General features: G+C 45.7%; 1 protein-coding gene across 1 annotated transcript in view; it reads left to right on the plus strand.

Annotated features, from left to right (window-relative positions):
• Positions 1-21632, plus strand: part of LOC114056406 (peroxidasin-like) — a 42546-nt gene that overhangs the window by 11535 nt on the left and 9379 nt on the right. Inside the window, exons 3-15 of the mRNA XM_027881576.1 lie at positions 4122-4193; positions 4454-4525; positions 7103-7174; positions 8694-8765; positions 10280-10449; positions 12544-12661; positions 14253-14422; positions 14913-15185; positions 15348-15464; positions 17112-17270; positions 18416-18528; positions 19744-19900; positions 20940-21048. Of these exons, the coding sequence (XP_027737377.1) occupies positions 4122-4193; positions 4454-4525; positions 7103-7174; positions 8694-8765; positions 10280-10449; positions 12544-12661; positions 14253-14422; positions 14913-15185; positions 15348-15464; positions 17112-17270; positions 18416-18528; positions 19744-19900; positions 20940-21048 (1674 nt within the window). The remainder of the gene's footprint in view (positions 1-4121; positions 4194-4453; positions 4526-7102; positions 7175-8693; positions 8766-10279; positions 10450-12543; positions 12662-14252; positions 14423-14912; positions 15186-15347; positions 15465-17111; positions 17271-18415; positions 18529-19743; positions 19901-20939; positions 21049-21632) is intronic.

Here is a 21632-nt window from a genome sequence, read left to right on the forward strand (position 1 = left end):
TGCTGGACTTTGCCAGCTCTCTCTGCATCACTGAAGCCAACATTAGCTCAGAGCAGGTGTTGGGCTGTAGAAGAAAGAGAGCAAAACACACTACGAGCTCACGCTGAGGCACAGCCTCTCATTGCTTTCCAGTTTTCGGTCCTTTAGGTCATCTTTGGGTGGGGATGGATGATGACACCCCTGTGTGGCAGGTCCTTACAGGAGTCAGAACTCTGCCATGTTAGTCCATCTCTCTATTTTCAAACCAAGACCATCGCAGCCAAATAGTTGCTGCTACTTGGATCTCTCCAGCATCATCTTTAGAAACATCCAACCCCGTGACCAAAGCAGTAATTCTTAACTTCCCTGCAGATCTGCTTTAGAGGCTGCCTGTGAAGGGTCTCAGGGTGAGCAACAGCAGTAACGTGGCGTCTCTGTGTTTTACCCTCTAGCAGCTCTTGAGAGAACGTGTTCCTGACAGCAAGGAGGGGATGTCTGAGTCTGCTTGGATCTCAGAATGAAAGTTCCTTCCTCAAATATGGGAAATGGCTATTCCAGATCATTCTGTCAACAAGGGAGAATGCATGGTTGAACATAAAACTCACTTTTTCTCCCCTTTTAAATACACTACATGAAGATTTCTGTTAATGGTGTGAGGAATAAAAAATAGCTGTTATGTCACAATGACTGTAGCATGTGTTTTGTCACACAGAAAGAGGAGAGAGTTCATGGTTTGAGTCTGAATTCTGTACTGTCACATCATTTAATACATTTTTCAAAACAGAAAACTACTCATTTAATGCAAGTTAAGCCTGTGCTTGGCAACCTGGAGAGAGGGTGGGGAAGGAGAAGGAAGAGGCAGTCAGGACATAAAACCTAAAGGAAACTGAATGTAAAATATTCTTTCTGGTGAATCTGGGCCAGATCTCATGGTGCTTGTATATCTCAAACATCCCAGAAGATTTTTTTTTTTTTTTTCAGGAATAAATCCTTTGTGATTGAGTTCACCTACTTATTTGGAGCCCAATTCGCCATCTGGCATGAAGGGAAATGCCACATCATTTTGCTAGGAAACGTGCTTCTGATACTTTTAATCTAGCCTGTTTTGCTACAGGGTGTGCTTAAAATAATGATAATGATCTTTCCAGCCTCTGTCTGCCAGAGCATTTATTCCCAGCAGATCTGGTTAGCAGTAGATCTTAGCTTTCAGTCCTCTAAGGTTAGCAGGAACTTGGGCATTTTTGCTGTGGATTGCAGCTGGGAACCATAGCCAGGTCATGCCAGGATTTTGCACATTTCTCTGCCTGGATGAATTGCACAGGAGTCAAGGAGCAGACAGCTGTGCAGAAGCCATCCAGAGTCTTTCCAGGAGCCAGATGTGCTGTGTTGTCTATGGATTTCTCTGAAAGCAGCATTTTGGAATATGTGGACTGTGATGGGCTTCATCAATTATCTCACTTTCTAATGTTTTCCAGGACTTATCCTTCCATTACAATGGGGAATCCTGACACAGGAAGCAGAGATGGCTTCTTCCATGCTCTTTTTATTCTTTAATCAGGCAATGAACAAATTTCTAAGTATCAGACAATGAGATAAGAGGCCTGTGGACTGCTTGCCATCTGAGCTTCCAGAATTCATATTATTTGGCTGCATCAATGATTACACTCCCTTGCACTGTCCAAAATAGCCAAGACAACAAAACAGACTAGGTTAATGCTTTTAAATAGCCCCAAAACGCAGTCAGACAGCATGTTGCAATTTGAAATCCCAGTGGACATCAGTCCTGGTCTGAACTCCTTGCACTAAGGATAATGGTCAGCAAAGGAGTCCAGGCCACAGAGGTGTGTGGGGCTGCTCAGGGATGGTTGCTTGGCAGGATCCAGGTGCTCACATCCACGGCAATGACATTGGTGCTGCTGGCACTCACCTGTCAGCCCATCATGCCCTCAGAAGTGGGGCCAAGGATCAGATAACAGAGAACAAGCTGCTTTTGTCCTGCTCTGGCCAAAGATGAAAGTGTGCTGATAGAGGCAGGGAAGGAAGCCGGCGTGGCTGGGCCCTGTGTTGTCTTTGTTCTGAGGGTAAACAGACAAAAGCCCTCTCCTGCACTGCTCTCAGGCAGTTATTTCCAGTCCTTGGGTGTTCAGTCACCAAATAAACCTTTGGGGTGGTGTTCAGGGACTGTGTTTCCACTCAGCAGAGCTGGCTGTCAAAGCAGGATCGTGTGTTCCAAGGACTTGACATCATTTTTACATCCTTATGAGGGAAACTGGGTTGTTCGACCTCAGCCGTGTGTGTTGAGCTGTTGCTTCCACCTGTGCAGGAACTCTCCAGCAAATTTCTGCCTTAACCTCTTCAGGCTGCTTGTCCCCAGCCCTGGTGATGTGCAGTTTGGTAGTGGCACCCACATCCATGGCATCTGGGCAGCTGATCAAGGGAGGACGGTCAAATCAAGAATAATGAGGTTTTATTCAAACCCTTATTATCTGACTTCTAAAGTTCTGTGCACTTCAGTTCATCACGTGCTTTTTGGGCCCTTAATGTAATTCTCCACCTGAGAACAAGCTGGTAGGAAGCTGGGGTGCCTCAGGTGCCTGGTGGGAACTTGTGAAGCTGCCATCACACATGTGTGTTTCTGTCATCTTTTATCTTTTCTGTCATCCCTGAGGTGTTTGATTTTATCTTCATCTTCTTTTCCCACATGCTTTCTACCATTTCTTCCTATCTCTTTGTCTCTTCTCTCCATCTTTTACCTGCACAAACTTTTTCCCAGGTGGAGACCTTGGCTTGTAATGCCAGAGGTTGGCTGCTCTATTTTCTCTGGAAAAGTGGGACAGAAGGTTAGGCTTTACTGCCAGGAAAGTGCTGAACTGTCTTCTCACCTGCTGCCTGGTGGCAGGTCATTCCTGAGGAGCAGAGTTATCACAAAAATCAGCTTGTAAAACAGAAAATGCACATTCAGTGCAGTATTGAATTTGACCCAGTGTTGTGAGGTCTGGCTGCTTGCAGAGGGAATTGCAGTTTTTCCTACAATGGTAGAAAAAGAAATCTTTGCAGCCCACAGTCACATCGCTCCTCTCCACCCAAAACTCCATTTAGGAATTTTAGAAATTGGTGTAACTGGTAAAATCCTTGCTCTGGGCTATTCAGCTCTAAACTCCACCGGCTCTGAGCTCCGCCAGCTCCGAAATCAGTGGGATACCACAGCGACAGACCCACAAGAGTGCGGTTGGGCAGCCACGATGAATAGCTAAATTCATATATTAAAGAGCTATTTATAAGTGATTTATTGTCTTTGCTCGGTGTTGGGCTTGGCAGTGGCTGCAGAAGAGGTTTTTGTAGCGTTCAGCTGTGTGGTTACCACTGCTGCACAGTGTGGTTGTTACAGGGCTGAGCTGTTTCTGGTCACTGGCACCAGCCATCATTTGCATGCACAGTCATGGCAACTGCACATACAAGTCAGAGATTGCTTTCCAGTGCGATGTGGTCCATAGGTTTTTTATTAAAATCTGGCACAAGGCTCCCTAGATCGAAAGAGGCTGTCTCTGAGTAGCCTCGGGAGTCAGAACTGAATTTATTTCTTTCTCATTTGCGGATATTGGTTTACCAAGTGATTAGAACAAAGCTGTTACCGTTTTATAGCTCCTATAACTCCACTGTGAGCTGGTGTTTTAAACTCCATTTGTACTCTTAAGAACTGGCTCTGCAGTCTCCTGCCCACAGGTTGAACACAACCAGGCACCTCCAAAAACCAGTGTGGTTGTACAAGGGTGGCAGCAATGATTTAATATCCCCCTCCCTTCTGCCTCCTTCTGTCTGTCTTCCTTCCCCTCATCCCTTCCCTGGCCAAAATTTTAAGTTTGGGCTGAAAACCCCTGTGGTAAAAAAGTGGTTTGAACAAAAAGCCTGTGGCAAAAGACTTTGAATATTGTATGTATTGGAATCACTTGGCACCTCTGGGCAAGAAACCTCATTGATTTGGCTGGTGTGAATATGTAAACTTTGATCTGCTAACCCTTTCAATCTTAAATACTCTGTCAAGCAAATTCAGGATTTTTCAGTGGGCACCCGAGAACAGAAATGCCACAAATCTCACATGTGCTGAATTCACCATCTGTGGTTTTCTCTCTTGATTTGAACAGGCTGCTTAACAATAATCGGATAAAACAAATCGTGAGAAGATCCTTTGAAGATCTGGAGAACCTGAAATACCTGTGAGTTGTCAGCTCAGTATTTTCTTAACCACTTTAAATTTTACCAACCCATTTTAATGTTTGCCAGTCAAGGACATATTTTTTTGTGTGTTTGGAGTTCCTGGATGTTAATGTTGCTGTCAGAGATATGAAATATTGCCCTTGAATCCAAGCAACAAGCTCTGCTTCGAGCTGAGGTTCATTGTTGTTTCCTTTGTATTTTTAGAACTCAGCAGCTGATGAGTTGGCCTAATGCTTTTTCCCTTCTCTCCTTTTCAAAGCTACCTTTATAAAAATGAAATTCAGAGCATCCAGCAACATGCCTTCCACGGGCTCCATTCCCTGGAACAGCTGTAAGTACAGATGAGCCTTGCTTGCTGTGTTTCCAGATGTGGAGAATACCAGACACTTTAGCAAGGGGCAGGATGAAGCGCCTGTTTGATCAGCCAGATTTGCCAGACTCCACTGGGTTCATGTGCAAACAGTTGGTCCCAGCATTGGTTTTGGTTAGTAAATACTGAGGTCTCTTCCTATAGGGTTTTTTCCTGAACCTAAACCTCTGGGGAATAGGAAGAACCAGCTGTGCTTCTGATGCCCTTTATGCCCTTTATGACCTTGTGATGGGAAGAGATCAGGGTCTTCAGGATGGCTTGAAGCAGAAGGCAGCTGGCCTGCTGGGTTTGTGACTGCTGGGACTCCAGGAGCAGAGGGCTGGATCTGGCCCTTTGCTTGAATTGAGGGGGCCTCTTGAGTTTCTCTCTTATCCAAAGCTTTGCTGGGAAGGAGTGGATGAAGCACAGACTGAGAGCTGGGGCAGACAGATATTTGTAGGAGCCACCAGGATGGTGATGCTCACGTGCTGTAAAGCATCTGGAAACTGCAATGGGGGAAAATGATGGATCCAAACAAAAGAAGTGATGGCCTTCCAACCTGGCCTGGAACATTTCCAGGGATGGGGCAGCCACAGCTTCTCTGGGCAACCTTTGCCAGGGCCTCCCCACCCTCACAGGGAAGAATTTATTTTTTATTATTTATTCTTCCTAAATATTTTAATTATAGGAAGTAATTACCTCATTGAAGAAGGGAGACTAAAGGTGAAACCATTCTGATTCATGCATTGTCCCCAGCAGCAACATTTATAGGGCTGGAATGTAAGTAAGGATTTTGCTGTAAAAGGGATAGGATCCAGCTTGTTCTCCATGCTGACAGCAGAAGTGGAAATGGGAAGTGTCAGGCAAGCCTAACAATAGGTGTGTGTGTGTGTATAAAATATGGTTTTTCATCAGCTAGCTGAGCAAGGATGCCTGGGAGAAAATATAGGAAGCCGAAACTGGCTCTAAGCTGAGCTAAGAGAGCCGGTGCTGGCAGCGGGGATATTTTAACAACGAGCATTCCAGACTTGATGTCACGAATAAAAGAAAAAATAAAAACTCAAAACCAACAAAACCACAAAACCAACAAACAACCCGCTGAAAGTCCCATCTGTTTTCAATCTCGGGCAGGCGTAGTTCCAGAAGAATTAGCTTTGCTCAAATCCTACCCCATTTTCCTGTCACCCCCAAGCCAGCTTTTCAAGAAAAAGTATAGCTCGATTGATGGACGGTATCAGATGGTTTCCTCAAGGTCCAAAGCAATTTCAGCAGACATCTGAGCCTGATTAGAGCACACACATCTCTTCCCCACTGTGACCCTCCAGCGCAGAATCTGAGTCACCGTCTCCCAGTTTTGCGCTCTGATACTGGACCATTTATCATGAATCCTTCCATTACAAATCAAACAGCCATGTGGAGGCTCAGGCAATTATTTCTCAATGCAGTCAGCTACAAGAGCAGAATGAACATTTGTAGATCTGTGATTAATCTGTGTCTGCTGTGAAATTTATGCCTGTGTAAAATAAGAGGGAAGAGTTTAGGCAACTTTGGAACCGTAGGAAATGCATCTAAAGGTCAGGAACATGCCAGCTGTGGTGGTGAAAGTTGTGGCTCATGAGAACAGGGAGTGTCAGGTATCGTGGGGAGTTGCTCTGCAGACCCCAGGTTTGCTTTGCTGATGACAAGAGGTGACCTGGGACAGTCAGAAGGTCTCCCAGGCCTCTGGAATAGCAGGTCACACATGAGATTTTAGTGCAACTAAAACCACAAACTTGTGTTAGCAAGAACTGGGCTGTTCTGCTGATGTGCCCTTTAGATCTAAGTGTTCCAGATGATTGCACCATCTCTGTTTCTGGAGGCTGTGCCTTCCCCCCCACAGCCATTCAGAGATGTTTCTGCTCCTGCTGGGTGGATTCATGTGCTGGGAGCCCCTGTTAGGACCACACACAAATGCAACTTGGAAAAGACCCTTTGGATGCCTCCGGTCCCACCTTCAGCAAGGACAAATTTCCAAGTTTTATCAGGCTGTTCAGGGCCTTTTTCTACAAATTAATCCTCAGCAAACCCATTTTCCACTCAGAAGTGTTGCAATTTCGAGGCTGGGAACAAGTGCCTTGTAGTAAGGCCATTTCTTCCTCCTCAACAATCCATGGATATACTGGGAAAGACAGGGAAAATTACTGTACAGTACCTGGATGGGAGCAGCTGCTGCTGGGTCTCCATGAGCAGTAGTTTCCTCCTGACCCTGAACAGTGCAACAGGCAGTTCACAGTGATGGTGGTCTTGGTCTTCAGGGAAAAACAAATCAGCAAACCTATCCTTTGGTTTTTTTCTATCTGTGTTTTACTTTATTAAGAGAGTGAGTAAATAATTGACAGGATAGGGAAAAGCCACGTTGGCCACTATGATTGCTTCTGAAAAGTGGAAACTAAAGTGGATTCTGGCTTCTCAACATCTGCCCTGAGACAGTGTGGAGACCAGCTGTGGGGGCATTGGTGGACTGATCTGGGAAGATCTTCTATCTCTTAAACTGCAGTCTGTGTGATTTCTGTGTGACAGGTACCTGCATTTCAACAACCTGGAAAGTCTGGAGCTGGAGACTTTTAGTGACCTGCCTAAACTTGAAAGGCTGTAAGTAAAGATGGGACATTTCTTGGGAGTAAGGGGGTGAGGAGAAGGGGGAAAACTCCTTCTTTTTGTGTAACATTTTTGGTAGCTTGATCTTCAAAATGGAGGGAAATGCAAAAATCTCCTTTTTTATAGAAGGAGGTTTTATGTATTTGCCAAGTAGATGGGTGACTGAGGATGTGAAGGGAATTTCCCCTTTTATGTTACGTTCGGGTTTCCATCTAAACAGGGGTGCATCTGCTGAAAGCCCTAGAGCTGGCCAAGCCAAGTGAAATTTTACTCTGACCATAAGGTCAGCAACATTAGTCACTGTTGGGCAGAGTGCAAAAAAAAAAAAAAAAAAAGGGGATGGAAAAGGGATAAAATCAGAAAAAAATCTAACAAGGAAAACACACATCCTTCTTGAAAGCAGTAAGGAAATGGACTCCTGTGTCTCCTGCTCCCTAGAATTGCTTCTAGTAGTAATGTTGCCACTAGGACAACAAACCATGTGGTGTTCCTGCTCCATGGAGAAACCAACAGACCCTTCTCTGCTGTGTGGAAATGTGCATTATATCCATACATGCCAGGGAAATAAAATCGTGGGGTCCCACACCCTTAGGAAAATTCAGGCCTGGATCACTGCGTGGCTGATCTCAGTCACTGTATTTGATCCAACAAAAATGCTGGATTTGAATTTTAAAGGAAGGTTTGTCAGCCTGGTTTTGTCAGCAACCAGGCTGAACTGGGGTGCACACGTGTGTGCGTGCAGACATTTGCACTCAAGCTGTGCTGCTTTTGTGTTCTTTCCTGTTGCACCATCTACAAAATTTGCTTCATATCTTTAATCAATGGTCTCTTACTAGTTTTAGCTGTAACCAACAAAACTAAATTTCCCCATCATTATGGGAGTGGGAAGTTACTTATCCCATCTTGTTCCCTGCTGATGCATTTTCATGCAATCAGAGTTTTTCCCCAAGAACTGGGGAGTGCTATCTGTGGACTAAGACTCTAGAAGTGAAAATTTTGATGAGTTTTGTTGAGAGGTAAGCCCAGCTTGGGCAGCTGTTGTCTGAATCAGATTTACTCATGAGTTTGGGTTAATAACAACACTGAGTCTGAGGCATGAGTTGTCTAACTTCTCCTGGAACCATATTCCAGTGGCTGCCCTTGTAAAGTTGTCGTGTCATCCACAGGGGGGAAAAAAAAGGTCCCCCTGGAGCTGACCCAGGCACAGAAAACAGAGGGTGCGTCTTGTCTGGGGGGATTTCGTGCCCTTTCTCCTCCCTTTGCAGAGAAACTTTGAGGTTCCAGTTTAAACCTGTTACCTCACATCCTGAGTCACCATTTCCAGCCCACACCCTCTCTCCTCCCTGGCATATTTTGCATCGTACCCACAAAGGGGTGAAATTCCTGCGGCTCATGGAAACAAACACGAAATGTAAAAGCGAAGCTGCAGTTAAACTGAGTTCTGACCTGGGATGTTGTCACCCCCGTAGTGCAAATACTGAATAATGTTTTGGCATGGCTTCTCCCCTTTCAGATTCTTGCACAACAACAAGATTTCCAGGATTCATCCAGGGACATTCTCTCAACTGGAATCCCTCAAACGGCTGTAAGTAAAAAACATTGCCTGCAAAGAGCACTTGTTTATCTTCCATCAGATGGCCAGGACCTGAGGAAGAATGTGCCTGGTTGGCAAAGCTTTTAGCTGTTGCACTTCTAAGGCCACTGCTAAGTTTATGAAACAGTTTTGTTTGGACCTGAAAGCTTATTTAACCAGTTAGAAGTTTCTTTATTCTAGTGGCTAATTACAATCAGCTTACAGCTTAATAATGCCACAGGAATGAGCGTTCCTGGAAAGTCTTCACAATGGTTTGACCCCATAAAACATCCCTGAAAAATGTAGGAAGTACAGGTCATGGATATGACCTTGATCATGTTGTAGATCAGTATCTAACATGGAAGGAAAAATTATAGTCATAGAAGAAAAGGCTTGCTTTCTAGATAGAAAACAATCAGAGTGGTGCCAAGGTGCATGATTCTCCTTCCCTGCAGGAATTCCCCAGCGTGTTATTCCCACATAACCTGGCTGTCTCTTAAGCTTACTTTTTTCTTGGTTAAACCCCTAGAGCTTTGCTTTGGTTTTATGATCTCTGGAAACCAGTTCTATGATGTGTTTGGGGGAAAAAATGCGAAAGGTAAAGGATTTTGGTGTCCTGCCATGATTTTCAAGTGCAATAAAATAATGCTTCTCACTGCAGCCCTCAGTGATTTCTGCAAGCAGGTAAAACGCTTCACTTCTCTTTAACAGGGAAAAAACTTGTGAAATGCTGTCTGTAGGTGTCAGAGAAAAAGCTGGGATGTCTAGAAAATGTTCTGTCATGGCCTTGTGTGAAATCTCACATTCTCAAATATGTGACCCTGAAAGAATTAAACCTTTCTTCCATGGTTTTGTTAGTTTTTTGTGGTGTTTTTTTTTTTTTTTTTTTTTTTTTTTTTTTTTTTTTTTTTTTTTTTTTTTTTTTTTTTTTTTTTTTTTTTTTTTTTGGATGGCTCAGACCCATTGATTGTAAAACTGTCAGTGGGGAAGGAAGCATGAACTAATCCCCTTTTGGTCATTATTTATCCTTATGGATAGCACTGCTCGTAGGAATGAGGTCAGTGGAGGGAAAGAGGGTGGGTGCACTGGGAGGTCACTGGAGCTCCACTCCACATGGTTCAAGCTTATGTTGCAGTAATAAAAGTTCTTGTAGCTGTGCAGAAATGCTACAACCTCTCACAGCTGGTCACAGAAAGGGACTGACCTGATGCACACAAAAAACAAGGGGGAGATTTTTGAGGGCTAAAAGAGAAGGGAAAGCTGGAACAGAGTCAGTGTTATCTGCTGTTCTTACAGAATTCGGTAAAGGTTGACATTTCCAGGGGGAAAACCCAATATATCAGTGTCTCTCTCCTTGCCTCAAATTAGGCCAAAAATTCACAATCCAGTTTAAGAGAATGGTTTTCATTTGAAACTGGAATGGGTAATGTTAGTGTTTTTTTTTCAATTAAATCCTTCTACTTGGTTAAGCATCCTATTTAACCATCATGGGGATGAGATATCTCACAGTTTTCTCGGCCTTGCAGACGGCTGGACTCCAACTCCTTGTTTTGTGACTGTGACTTGATGTGGTTGGCTGAGCTGCTGAAGAAATACGCCGAGCAGGGCAGTATCCAGACAGCTGCCACCTGTGAGGCTCCTCGGGACCTGCACGGCCGCTCCATCGTCACCTTGACCGCCCAGGAGTTCAACTGCGGTGAGCCAGGCCAGACCCCTCCACCGGCCACCCTCGGCCCCTGCAGCTGGGCTCTGGGCTGGGAATTGCTTTCTCCACCCCATTTCCTCCCTCTAGCATCCTGCCTTCTCCCCCCTTTACTGCTGAAATGGGAAAATCCCAAGGGGGTGTTGCCAGAGTTATTGGGATAATGCAGAGAAGGTCACTGGGAGGGGTTGGAGTCAGCTCTGTTTTGGCTGGCAGGCGTTGTGTTGGTTTTTTAGGTAGGGTAGGGATGGTAAAGGATCTGCTCCATCGATGGCTAAACCAGTAACCAGAGGAAATATCCCACATTAGGCTGAACAGGAGGGGAACACTGGGAGAGCTGCAACACAGCTGGAAACCTATGGGAGCACATGGCAGACAAATTGCTGAATGCTGTGTTTAACTTTGGTGTAGTGTATGGCATTTGTTAGGCTGTTATTCTTTAAGTTTAGAATTTTGAATTAGGTTTTGTTCTGAAAAATTCCTAAGTTAAATATTTCATATAGAAAAAGATAAAACTCTGATTTTTAAGTCGAGGTTGGCACAGTGTTGGTTGTAATTCCCTGGTACTTCACTGCTGGTAGAATCAGTTTGAGAAGTTCCCACTCACCCGGGCTGGCCATGAACATCCCTCCTGGATATGCCAGTCCAGCTGTGCTGTGAGTCAGATGTGTGAGCTCAGCTCGATTTCAAAGAGCTCTGCCTTGAATTCAGCTTTTCTCCTATGATTTCATTGTTTTTTTTCTGAAAAGTCTTGACCATTTCACAGCTTAATTTAGGGCAAAGCCATGCAAAGAGTTGAATTGGCACAAGTGGTTCTGTGACTTCAAGGGAGCAGGGAATAGGAAGGGTATAGGGAAAGCAGCTGGAGACACATGGAGTGGGGGATCTGCTGTGAGTGGCTGTGCCACACAACAAGCTGTCCCTGACACACACCCTGTGCCACAGTACAGCTGTTAGTGCAAATTTGTTCTGGTTTAGGCATGGGCTCACAGTGGGATGTCTGTCAAATTAGCCAGAGCACCTGGTGGGAAGATTTTGCTGGCACAAGGTTTTCAGGCTGGTGTTGTGCCAGCTGGGAAAGGCAAATGATCCATAATTCAGCACAGAGCTCTAACGATGGCAGGCAGCTGATATCTGAGTCAGTCCGAAATCTGCTGGCACCAACTGACCCTCAGCTTTGAGCAGATGTGAGCCAGGGGGGCAAATCTGCACTGGGTCAGCACCTTGTACTCTGGGGCTGTGCTGGGGCTTGGTCTGCACTGGTGGTGCCTGTGGGGATCAGTTTGTGAGCCACTGACTTGTGGTCTAAGGAGTAAGGGCACTGACCTTCCACTGGAGGAGGTGGCAGGTTCTCAATCTTAAGAATAATCCCTCTGGTTTCAGTGGATTACGGGTGAAAATGTAGATTGTTAAATGGATAAGCGTTCCCTGAATCAAGAACAAGCACTCCAGGGCTTGTACGTAAATTCCTCCCTATTTTAGCACATCCTTTCAATGTTTAACTTGCTTAGTGCTTGAGTCCATCTTAAAATGAAGCACACAGTGAAAGGCTTGGCTGGATAGGGCTGGTGAATTAGGGATGTAATGAATGAAATCCTGTTGGGAGGGAAGTGGTCTGGTTTGCAGGGAGCTGGCACCGTGTCCAGGTGCAGCAGGCAGTTGCTGAGAGCAGCAGGCTGCCAGGGACAGAAAAACAACCCAAATGAGGACGCCACTGACTTCTTTGCTTATTTTGGGGGAGAAAGGTGCCAGCTCTTGGGGCGACCGTAACGAACCAGTGTACAGCCAGATCCAGTGCTGGCAGAGGTGCCCAACAAACTGGGAATAGGAACAACCACTTTCATTCTCTGGGGCTTTTAGCAGGCCGAGATGAATGATGCTATTCCCTCACACATCCGGTGTTAGTGAGAAGTTTTGGGGTGGCTCTGAGTGGACGCTGTCGTGCCTCAGGGCTCTGCTGGTGCCTGTTTTGGGGCATTGCAGGTTGTGTTTGCAGGATGGGTGTTGTGTGACCCACCATGCCCCGGCTGGGCTGGAGGTGGTTTTGTGCTGCTCTGGACTGTGTTGTGTTCAAATGGTGTTTTGCAGAGAGGCCTCGGATAACCTCAGAACCCCACGATGTCGACGTCCTCTTGGGAAACACAGTTTATTTCACCTGCAGGGCAGAAGGCAATCCAAAGCCCGCGATTATTTGGCTGCACAACAAGTAAGTCTCACGCAATGAGCCCTGGGGTGGCAAAGGTTTTCAAGTGCTGAGCTCTTCAGTGCCTGCCTGTAATTACAAAAGCTGTTTCACACTATGTTAAAAAAAAGAAAAAGAAAAAAGAAATGGCTGTTCCATGGGTTGTATTTACCTTCCTTTTAATAGCATTCTCCGGTGACCATGTAATCCAAGTGGTATTTTCATCTGCATCTGAAATATTTCATCTGCGTTTGTAATGGATTCCAAGAGCTTACAACTTTCCTATAAACATGCTCTGCAGGCTGAAAGCAGTTGTCTTTTGATCAGGGAAAAAATAAAATTGGTGTTTCATGTTGCTCTAAGCCACCATGCTTGCCATTTTTTAACTGCTGAGTTGCTTCTAGTCTCTAGGTTTTTCACACAAAGGCCAATCGTGCTGGAGAATGGGATTTTTTTTTTTTTTCCCCAAAGAGAAAAATTGCTGTGCTGCACTGAAAGACAAAATTTGCAAATCAGTGTATAGGTTATCCTTCTGTACTGCAACACTGAGAAAGTACATGGCTGTGCTAGATGCCAAAGTGTTCTGGGAAATGCTACACAATAAAATATTTTGTGCTCAAGCAGCTGCCCACTGTGGAAGTGAAGCTGCTTTGCTGCTTTACGAGCTTCTTGTCTGGTGGAGCCTGAGCAGGGCTCGGTTATTAATAAAAATGATCAATGTGTGCTTCTTCAGCAAACCCCCCACCAGGCAGAGTTTCAGCCCAGAGCAAAAGTTTATGGCTGAGTTAAGTCCCCCTGGAAGGAAGGTTTTGTTAGGGAAATGCTGGCAGGCTCCCAAAGACAGCATTGTAAGAGGGGTAATGATAATAAATGTTCCACAAACGAGATATGACTGGAGTGAGGAGACATCAGGGGAATTAAATAAATGCCCAGCAAGCATATTAGTTTGCATAGTGGGTTCAGCCTTTGTCCTAGGGGGACAGAGGTCCCTTCTCCCTTTACAATCATCTGCAGCCATCCAAGATTCCTTCGTGCTGGGACAAATGGGATGCAGCACTGGGACCTTCTGCCACGGGCTGGGATCCAGGAGTTGCAGGTCATTGCAGAAAGAAGGAAGATGTTTCACAGCTCTCAAGCTGGGTTGGAGTCCAAGCTGTGTTGGGGTCCCCTGGTGACTTACTCAGAGCTTTTTGCTCCCCTGAGGCCTTTGAGCCTTGACATTGCATAGAAATGGCTGCACACAATAACAATATTAATTCATTATTATATTTGCACTTAGTAACTAATGAGAACAGGCTTTGCAGGCAGAGATGCCCTGACAATAGCAGCAGTGCTGTGGCATGGGAACAGTGTGCTCTCCTGATGGGCTGTAAATGTCGTATGGAATCAGTGATGAGAGAAAAAGCAGCACACCCAGGGAGCAAATCAGAGCTGGAGCTGCAGTTCAGTGCTGTGAATCAGAACTCCTGCTGTAAATCTCATGAAGTCTCAGAATGCCTCCAAGAAACACCAACTTACTGCAATGCAAGCAAAGCCCCTGCACCTCCCAGCAGCTTGAGGGAGACCACCAGCCTTGACTCCTTTCAGATTTTGCCCGTTTGTGGCTGTTTTTCAGTAACAAGATTGACATGAAAGATGACAACCGCCTGAACCTGCTGCAGGATGGTACCTTGATGATCCAGAATACCAAGGAGTCTGATAAAGGTGTCTACCAGTGCATGGCCAAGAACATAGCTGGGGAGGTCAAGACACAAGAAGTCGTGCTGCGCTATTTTGGCACCCCATGTAAGGGAACTTTGTGCACCCCTTGATGACCCAGCTCGGGTTGGGGGTGGGAGTGGAGCTGAATTGGAGTTATTCTCAGCTTTGTATGTGCCAAGATGTTTTTGGTGTGCTGAGGGAGAGAGTATCTAACAAAGCAATGACTTTGAGAGTGGCCTCAGCTTACAAGGGTTCCTTTACTCTAGTGGGAAAAGGAATTTAGAGAGTAAAGGTGGGTGGGACTGGGGAGGGAGTTTGAAGTCTGGCATGAATTCTGCAGCACAGAGTTATCCAGGGTGAAGGGGACATGGTAGAGGGGATGTTCCAGGACTAGGTGAGTGGGTGTAGTAGTTGGTAGGAAGACCTAGTGCTGGGGGCATCGCTCACAGCGAGGATTTGGAGATCAGGGAAGGACCAGGTGACTATAGCTGGGTTGAATGAGGAGTCAGAGCAATTTCTGCCTCTAACTGAGCAGGCAGCAGAGCTGGTTTCTAAAGCACTCATTTCCTTCCAGCCAAGCCCACTTTTGTGATCCAGCCTCAGAACACTGAAGTGCTGATCGGGGAAAGCGTCACCTTGGAGTGTGGGGTCTCTGGGCACCCCCACCCTCGCATCAGCTGGACCCTTGGCACGGGCTCTCCTCTGCCACAGGACTCCCGTTTCACTATCACCAGCTCCGGAGGGCTCTTCATTCAGAACGTCACCTTCTCTGACCAGGGGCAGTACAACTGCAACGCCAGCAACTCCGAGGGGTCCATCCAGGCGACAGCGAGGATCATCGTGCAAGGTGAGGAGTCCCAGTTCTGTGGTGTTCTGAGACATTTCTGGGACGCAGTATTTGGTCAGCAGGGTGTATATTTAAGCCCTGTGACTGGTTCTGCTCCTGTGAACTCCCTGAGTTTGCTGCCTGAGTGTTTCCTGCTGCTCAGTTCATTGCTTTCCCCTCCAGATTCTCCCAGGTTTCTCGTCATTCCTACTGATCAGACAGTAACTGAGGGACAAAGCGTGGATTTCCCCTGCTCTGCTGAGGGTCACCCTCCGCCTGTGATTACCTGGACAAGGGCAGGTACTGCCTCACTTGACTCATGGATTCTCTCTCCCACTCCGTCATCCATGGGATGTGGGTGGGAGCAGCTGAGCTGTTGGTCCAGGGTGGTGACTTGCAGTGGTGGCACAGGACAGATGGTGATCAGCACAGGGCTAGTCACACTGGGAGATTGTGTTGTAGATCACCAAAGATGATGTTAAGCAGTGAGGAAATAGCCTCTTGGGCCTCTGACACAGAGGATAAGAAGGAAGGAGTGTGCTGGTTTCCATCAGCATGGAACCCATGGAAAGCCTCAAATTTCCTTCTGCAATGACTTCCTACCTCCTTTGAAAAGGCAAGGTCTGTACACTCCAAGTCAGTGGGTGTCAGTCACAGAGTTGTTTGGGTTGGAAAGGACCTCTAAGGTCATCAAGTCCAACCATTAACCCAACACTGCCATGTTAACCACTAAAACATGTTCCTAGATGCTGCATCTACCTGGTTTTTTGAACACTTTAAAGGATCATGATTCCACCACTTCCCACAGCACTATCACCACGTGCCAGCTTTCTGTCATTGTCACTGATTTGCTGCTCTTGGGAGCTGTCGGGGTTTTGCAGAAGAGCACCATTCACTGCTGATGACACATCTCAGAGTTTTCTTTTAGCCTAGGAAAAAAGGACTTTGGGACAACAGGTGGTGGTGAACTTTTAAAGTCTCAAATAATTGTTAGTGCTGGCTCCACTAAACTGATCTCATCCAACACTTTCTGGGACAGAAGCCAATAATGCTTGGCCCAGAGGTCCTCCAACTTTTCCTTATGCTTCACAAGCTGTAATTAATGGTTTAGTGCTGTGGAGAATTCATGGGTGTTGTATTCCAGCTTCCACAGCAATGGGCCTGGTGCGGAGTTAAGAAGGACCAGCTGAAATTCTGCTCTGCCAAGCATGTTCTCCATCTCCTTTAACCTGTTTTACTGCACTTCCCAGAAAATACATCTTAGACATATGGAAAGGAGCACAGGGACAAGAAGTAAGGTTGACAACTGCATTGGAACTAGGTTTGCACTCAGAAATACAAAAATTAAAAGTCAACCAGCTTTGCAATGCCTTCACGTGCTAAAAGCAAGACGAGAAGGACAAGTGATGGAGAATTGCTTATCTGAAAGCTGCTTTTGACAGTGTGTGGGCATTTTGGTATTTGGGATGAATAAATAAGAGCCCTTATTTGGAGGAAGAAAAAAATAAGTTGCCAAACTGAGAAGTTTTAATAATTTTGTTTGGGTTTGGTAAAGCAGTTTAGTTTTCAGCTTTTCTTCTGAAATAGAGAAAATGTTGAAATGGCAGTTTCCAAACTGAAGAAAATCAAAATAACTAATTCAAAAAGACAATTCTAAATATTTCTCTCTATTTGATGAAACAGCCAGTTTGGATAACTGAGCACTTATTTGCTGTCCATCAGGTGCTACTAAACCTTCAGGTTGCACTAAGAAAAGGCTCAGGGGGAAAGAAAAAGGGTTCCTGCTCCTACCTCTGCTGCTCGGACGAGAAAATTTGGTGTGATAAAGATGGCATTTCAGGGTGACTGATGTGGGGAGGGAAACAAAGTTTATGACTATCACGCAGATCCCTCCAGTGAGGGGATCATAAATGTCACAGAGAATTAACAAGCTGCTTGTTTGCCCAGGTGGGCCTTTGCCAAACGACCGGCGGCACAGCATCCTCTCCACGGGCACCCTGCGGGTGCTGAGGGTGGCTCTGCACGACCAGGGGCAGTTCGAGTGCCACGCCATCAGTGCCATCGGGGTGAGGACCCTCCCGGTGCAGCTCTCGGTCACCCCGCGAGGTAAACGGGGCAGTCATAAGGGGCTGGCAAAGGTTCTGGTGAATAAACAAACACACCGTCTGACCAGGCGGGGAATTGCCCTTGTTTGCCGTGCGATGGGATTGTGCTTTTCCACGAGAGCTCCATCAGCTGGTGGGAAAAGTTAAGAGAGGTTTGCAGGGTGCCGAGGTTTGAGAATTGGAAGGAGCTGCTTCGGTCTGGGAGTTACCATGAAGGAAATTATTTTGGCAAAGGAAAAATCTACCATTTACAGAAAAGTGTATGAATTAAATTCTTACGCCTTTTTTTTTTTTTCCCATTTTTAAGTTTTGTTTTTCCCGTGGAACTAATTGTAAAAATCTATTTAAAATAAAATATTCTGCAAAACAAAATTGTTCCTTCTGAGGAACATTTAACTCTGGCTACAGATACATTTGTCTTAAACATTACCTACCAAGTCATAGGTTCAGCCTAAATTTACGTATTCTAAAATCAAGCCTCTGTAAAATACAAGCCACGCTGGAATATTTTTGCTTCATTAAGCTTTATTAAGCTTAATTTTTTTCTTAGTTTTTTAAAGCTTTTGCTTAATTTTCTTTTTTGCTCCCATATAAATAATTGTTCTAAGTAAGCAAACTTCCCTGTCTGTTCACAAACATGGTAGAATTTTACTAATGGCAGACCGGAGGGAAGGACACCTTCTAGAAGCATGAAATTAGTGAAGCTTCAAGCACAAAATTCACAGAATATTTTAAGACCAGCAAGATCAATATGATTATTAATTCTGTCCTGACTAACACTTCCAGAGAGCCTCATCTGACAGTGCCTGAATCAAGTCATGATCCCTGTTTCAGCTGGAGCATCCTTTCTAGAAAGCCTCTGAGTGAATGGTTTTAAATGACACAGCACATTCCTGTGTAATTGCCCCAAGCAGAGACTCAGAGGAGCAGAAAATGATGAACATAAATTACATAAATTAATGAACAGACAGCTTGGTAGCAAGACAGAGAGCACGGGGTGAGCTGTCACCCCTCTGCAGAGGCCTTGCAAGAGCAGGAGGAGCCCAGCCCCGCTTTGCCCGTGCTGAAAGGTTTTACACTCAGATTTCTCTATTATCCTCGGTGCATTTCTTGCCCTGGTGACCTCTTTCCCCCTGTGTTGCACAGTGATACCCGTGTTCCTTCAGCCCCCCCAGGATGTGGTGGCAGAGACGGGCCAGGACGTTGCCATCACCTGCGCTGCCCAAGGGGACCCACGGCCCACCATAACCTGGGTCAAGGTATGTGATGATTTCACGTGCTCGAGGGTCACTGGGGAGCAGGAGAGCTGTTCTGGGAGGCATTTAACAATTCTCTTCTTCAACACCTTTCCCATCTTCACTAATTGCATCACTTTGTGGGATAAAGACTGACATTTCCACTGATTTGGGGGTTTTATGGTCTAAAAGAAAGTTGCACTTTCTCAGGCTCGAAGCCTTGCAGTGCACATTCTCTTGTTCTTCCTTCCAAATGAGTTACTTGAAGCCAGTGACAATCCAAGATGCTATAAATGCTTAACTGACCATGTCTGGGAAAAAAAACCAACAAAACAAAATGTGAAAATTGATTTTTTTCCAAGTAGTTTGTCCTTATTTCCAGGATTCCCACTGGTGGTACTGGATAATACTGGCTGGCTCCAGCTTTGATGGGGCAAAGCCATGATCCCTTGAATTCAAACTGCAACCTGGATGCTCTTTTCAAGAATCTGTTAGCTGAAGTTCTTCAGAGTTTTTTCCTGCTGTGCTGCAGTACAACACCTGGGGCCTTCCTTGTTACCTGCCCTGCCTTTGAGCGTAATCAGGCACAGAAAATGCTTGAACCTCAGTTACCCCGCAGAGGTCTGGAGGGAGGTGATCTTGCAGCTTGCCTTGGGCTCCAGCCAACAGTGGGAGCAGAAGAGAAAAGCCTGGCAGTGCAGCAGAGCAAACATCAGGTTCGGACAGGGCAGCAGAAAGATGTTAAGAAGCAGGAGAATAAAAAAGTAAAACCTAAAGTCACTTCTGCCACCAGCCAGGCTGAGAGGATGGGTTTGAGAGATGCTGTCAGAGCCAGCAAAAGCTGATATCTGCAGCTCAGGGCCAGCAAAATCCATCACTTTCAGGTTATCCCAAAACTGAAGAGATTTAGACTTAATTCTGTGCTGTGAAACATCTGTGACATCATCAGGGCATGGCACTCACTCCAGGCAGTCCATCTGTGTGAGGAATCTGTGCCTGCAGGGAGCGCCTGGGGTGGTCCAGGGTGAAGAGGATGAGCAGGGACCTCCTCATGTGGGTCCAGGCAGGAGCAGGTGTCCTTGGATGGCTTTCTGGTTTCTCTGGAGGAGCAATGCTAACATCTGGTGGCCACTTCTGTTCATCACATCCATCTCTGGGTTTGCTGAGCAGGCTGAGGGCTGGGATGGTGGGAAGCCTTCCACCCACTGACACATTTTCTGTCTTTTGATGGTGCAACAGGAGGGTATCCAGATCACAGAGAGTGGCAAGTTCCATATCAGCCAAGATGGGACCCTTTCCATTCAGGATCTTGGAGTGGCTGATCAGGGAAGATACGAGTGCATAGCAAGGAACCCCTTTGGCTTCACCTCCAGTGCCATGCAGCTCACCATCACTGGTACGGTACCTGCGCTGCTCCTTCACAATCTTCTCTTGATCTCCCCTAAGGGGGTGCTATGCTGTGTTGACATCTACAGTTTGAACAGATAATTATATAAGAAATTACTTCCTTAGCCTCTTTGCAGACAGGTCCCTTGGATCCAGGTTGCTCCATTGTCACAGCCCATGCACCTCCCATCTGCCCCTCGCTATTTTCTCAGCTGAGCTGCAGTTGCTCCCTGCAAAGCCAAAGGTCTTAAACCTCCTCCTGAAAACCCACCTGACAGTGTCTGTGCAGTTACTGCCTCTGCTGGGAGGGAGAAACTAATTAAAAAATGTGCCAACTTACTCACAAATCATCATCTGACTGTAACTTCGTATGCAGGGGGAGGGAGGAGCAGAACAACATTGTGGCTGCAAATACGGGGGTTTAAAATCATAGAACCACAGAATCACTGAGGTTGGAAAAGACCTCCAGTATCATCAAGTCCAACTTTTGACCAAATACCTTCATTGGGGTGGAAATAAGTGGCTGGTTTCAAGCTCCTGCCCCGTTTATTAGGGAAGCTGTAAAGGATGAAGAGGAGTAACACTCCTCTGATGGTCAAACCAGAGCTCAGGAGTGGAAACTGTACCTCTTAGAGGGTAAGGAAGAACTGGCAAGGGAAAAAAATAAATCAGAGGCAAGCAAAAAAGTTTAAAATGTAAACAAAGGGCTGTTCCAGCAATAAGCGGTGTGGATAGTGAATTTAGTAGCATTAAACATACAGAGTTATGCACGGAGCTGAAAATAGTCTGAAATTTCTTTATTGTTTGAAATTATTCCTAAGATAATTTCTGTGATTTATTCTTGATCAGTGCTTTATTTACCAGCTGGCTGTGGCATACACTGGTAGCCAAATGGGAATTGGTATTTGTTGGAAACGCAATTTGACCTGCAGTGAGGTCACTACGGGGCTTGTACCCGTGCACAGATTTTCCTGAAACTTGGAAGAACAGTTAATATCAAAGTAAATTCAGGGTTGGTTTTTTTTCCCCCCCCCCCCCACTTCGGGAAGCCACGGACGTCGGTCGGAGCGGTGACACGTTTGTAGCCACGTCACTGCGGGAGGCCATCAGCAGCGTGGACCACGCCATCAACTCCACACGCACCGAGCTCTTCAGCAAGTAAGTCTGTAAAGTGCATCCATCTCAGACTTCATCTCAGAACAGTGATAAAAAAGCCACAACAAATGAAGCTTTCTCAGACCTCACTTTATGGTTGACAACCCGCAAATGAAAGCTGCGGTGTTGTTTCAAGCGTCAGAGGCTCCGACTGCACCGCGTAGGTGTGAGGATGTGACAGAGCTTCCCAACAGGCTTTGGGGGTTCTGGAAAAAATGGGATGCACGGGTATCACCTTTTATCTGCCTGCAACGTGCACTTTGTCAGCTGGAACTGGTTCTGGGGATAGTGAATAGGAAAGAAAATAATCAGCCTAGTCATTTTATAAATGCAACTCACTTTGTGCAGGGTGAACAGAAATAATAACATAACAGTTCTAACTATTTCTTCAATAAAAAATGAATTCTCGAGTGAATGGTGATTCCCTCCTCTTCCACCCCAATGTATGTTTTTCTTGGAAAGATGGATAGTTTCTATTAAGCCCCAAACCCTTCGGGTTTTAGCTGTTGAAAAGTGAAAAATAAATTACTATCGCAGGAAAAAAACCAGAGATGCTGAGGGAATTAAATATGTGCATTTTCCCGGGG

The sequence above is a fragment of the Empidonax traillii genome, unplaced genomic scaffold (assembly GCF_003031625.1).
Source record: "Empidonax traillii isolate 1590-97213 ecotype Southwest subspecies unplaced genomic scaffold, ASM303162v1 scaffold91:size2966241, whole genome shotgun sequence".
NCBI classification, from domain to species: Eukaryota; Metazoa; Chordata; class Aves; order Passeriformes; family Tyrannidae; genus Empidonax; species Empidonax traillii.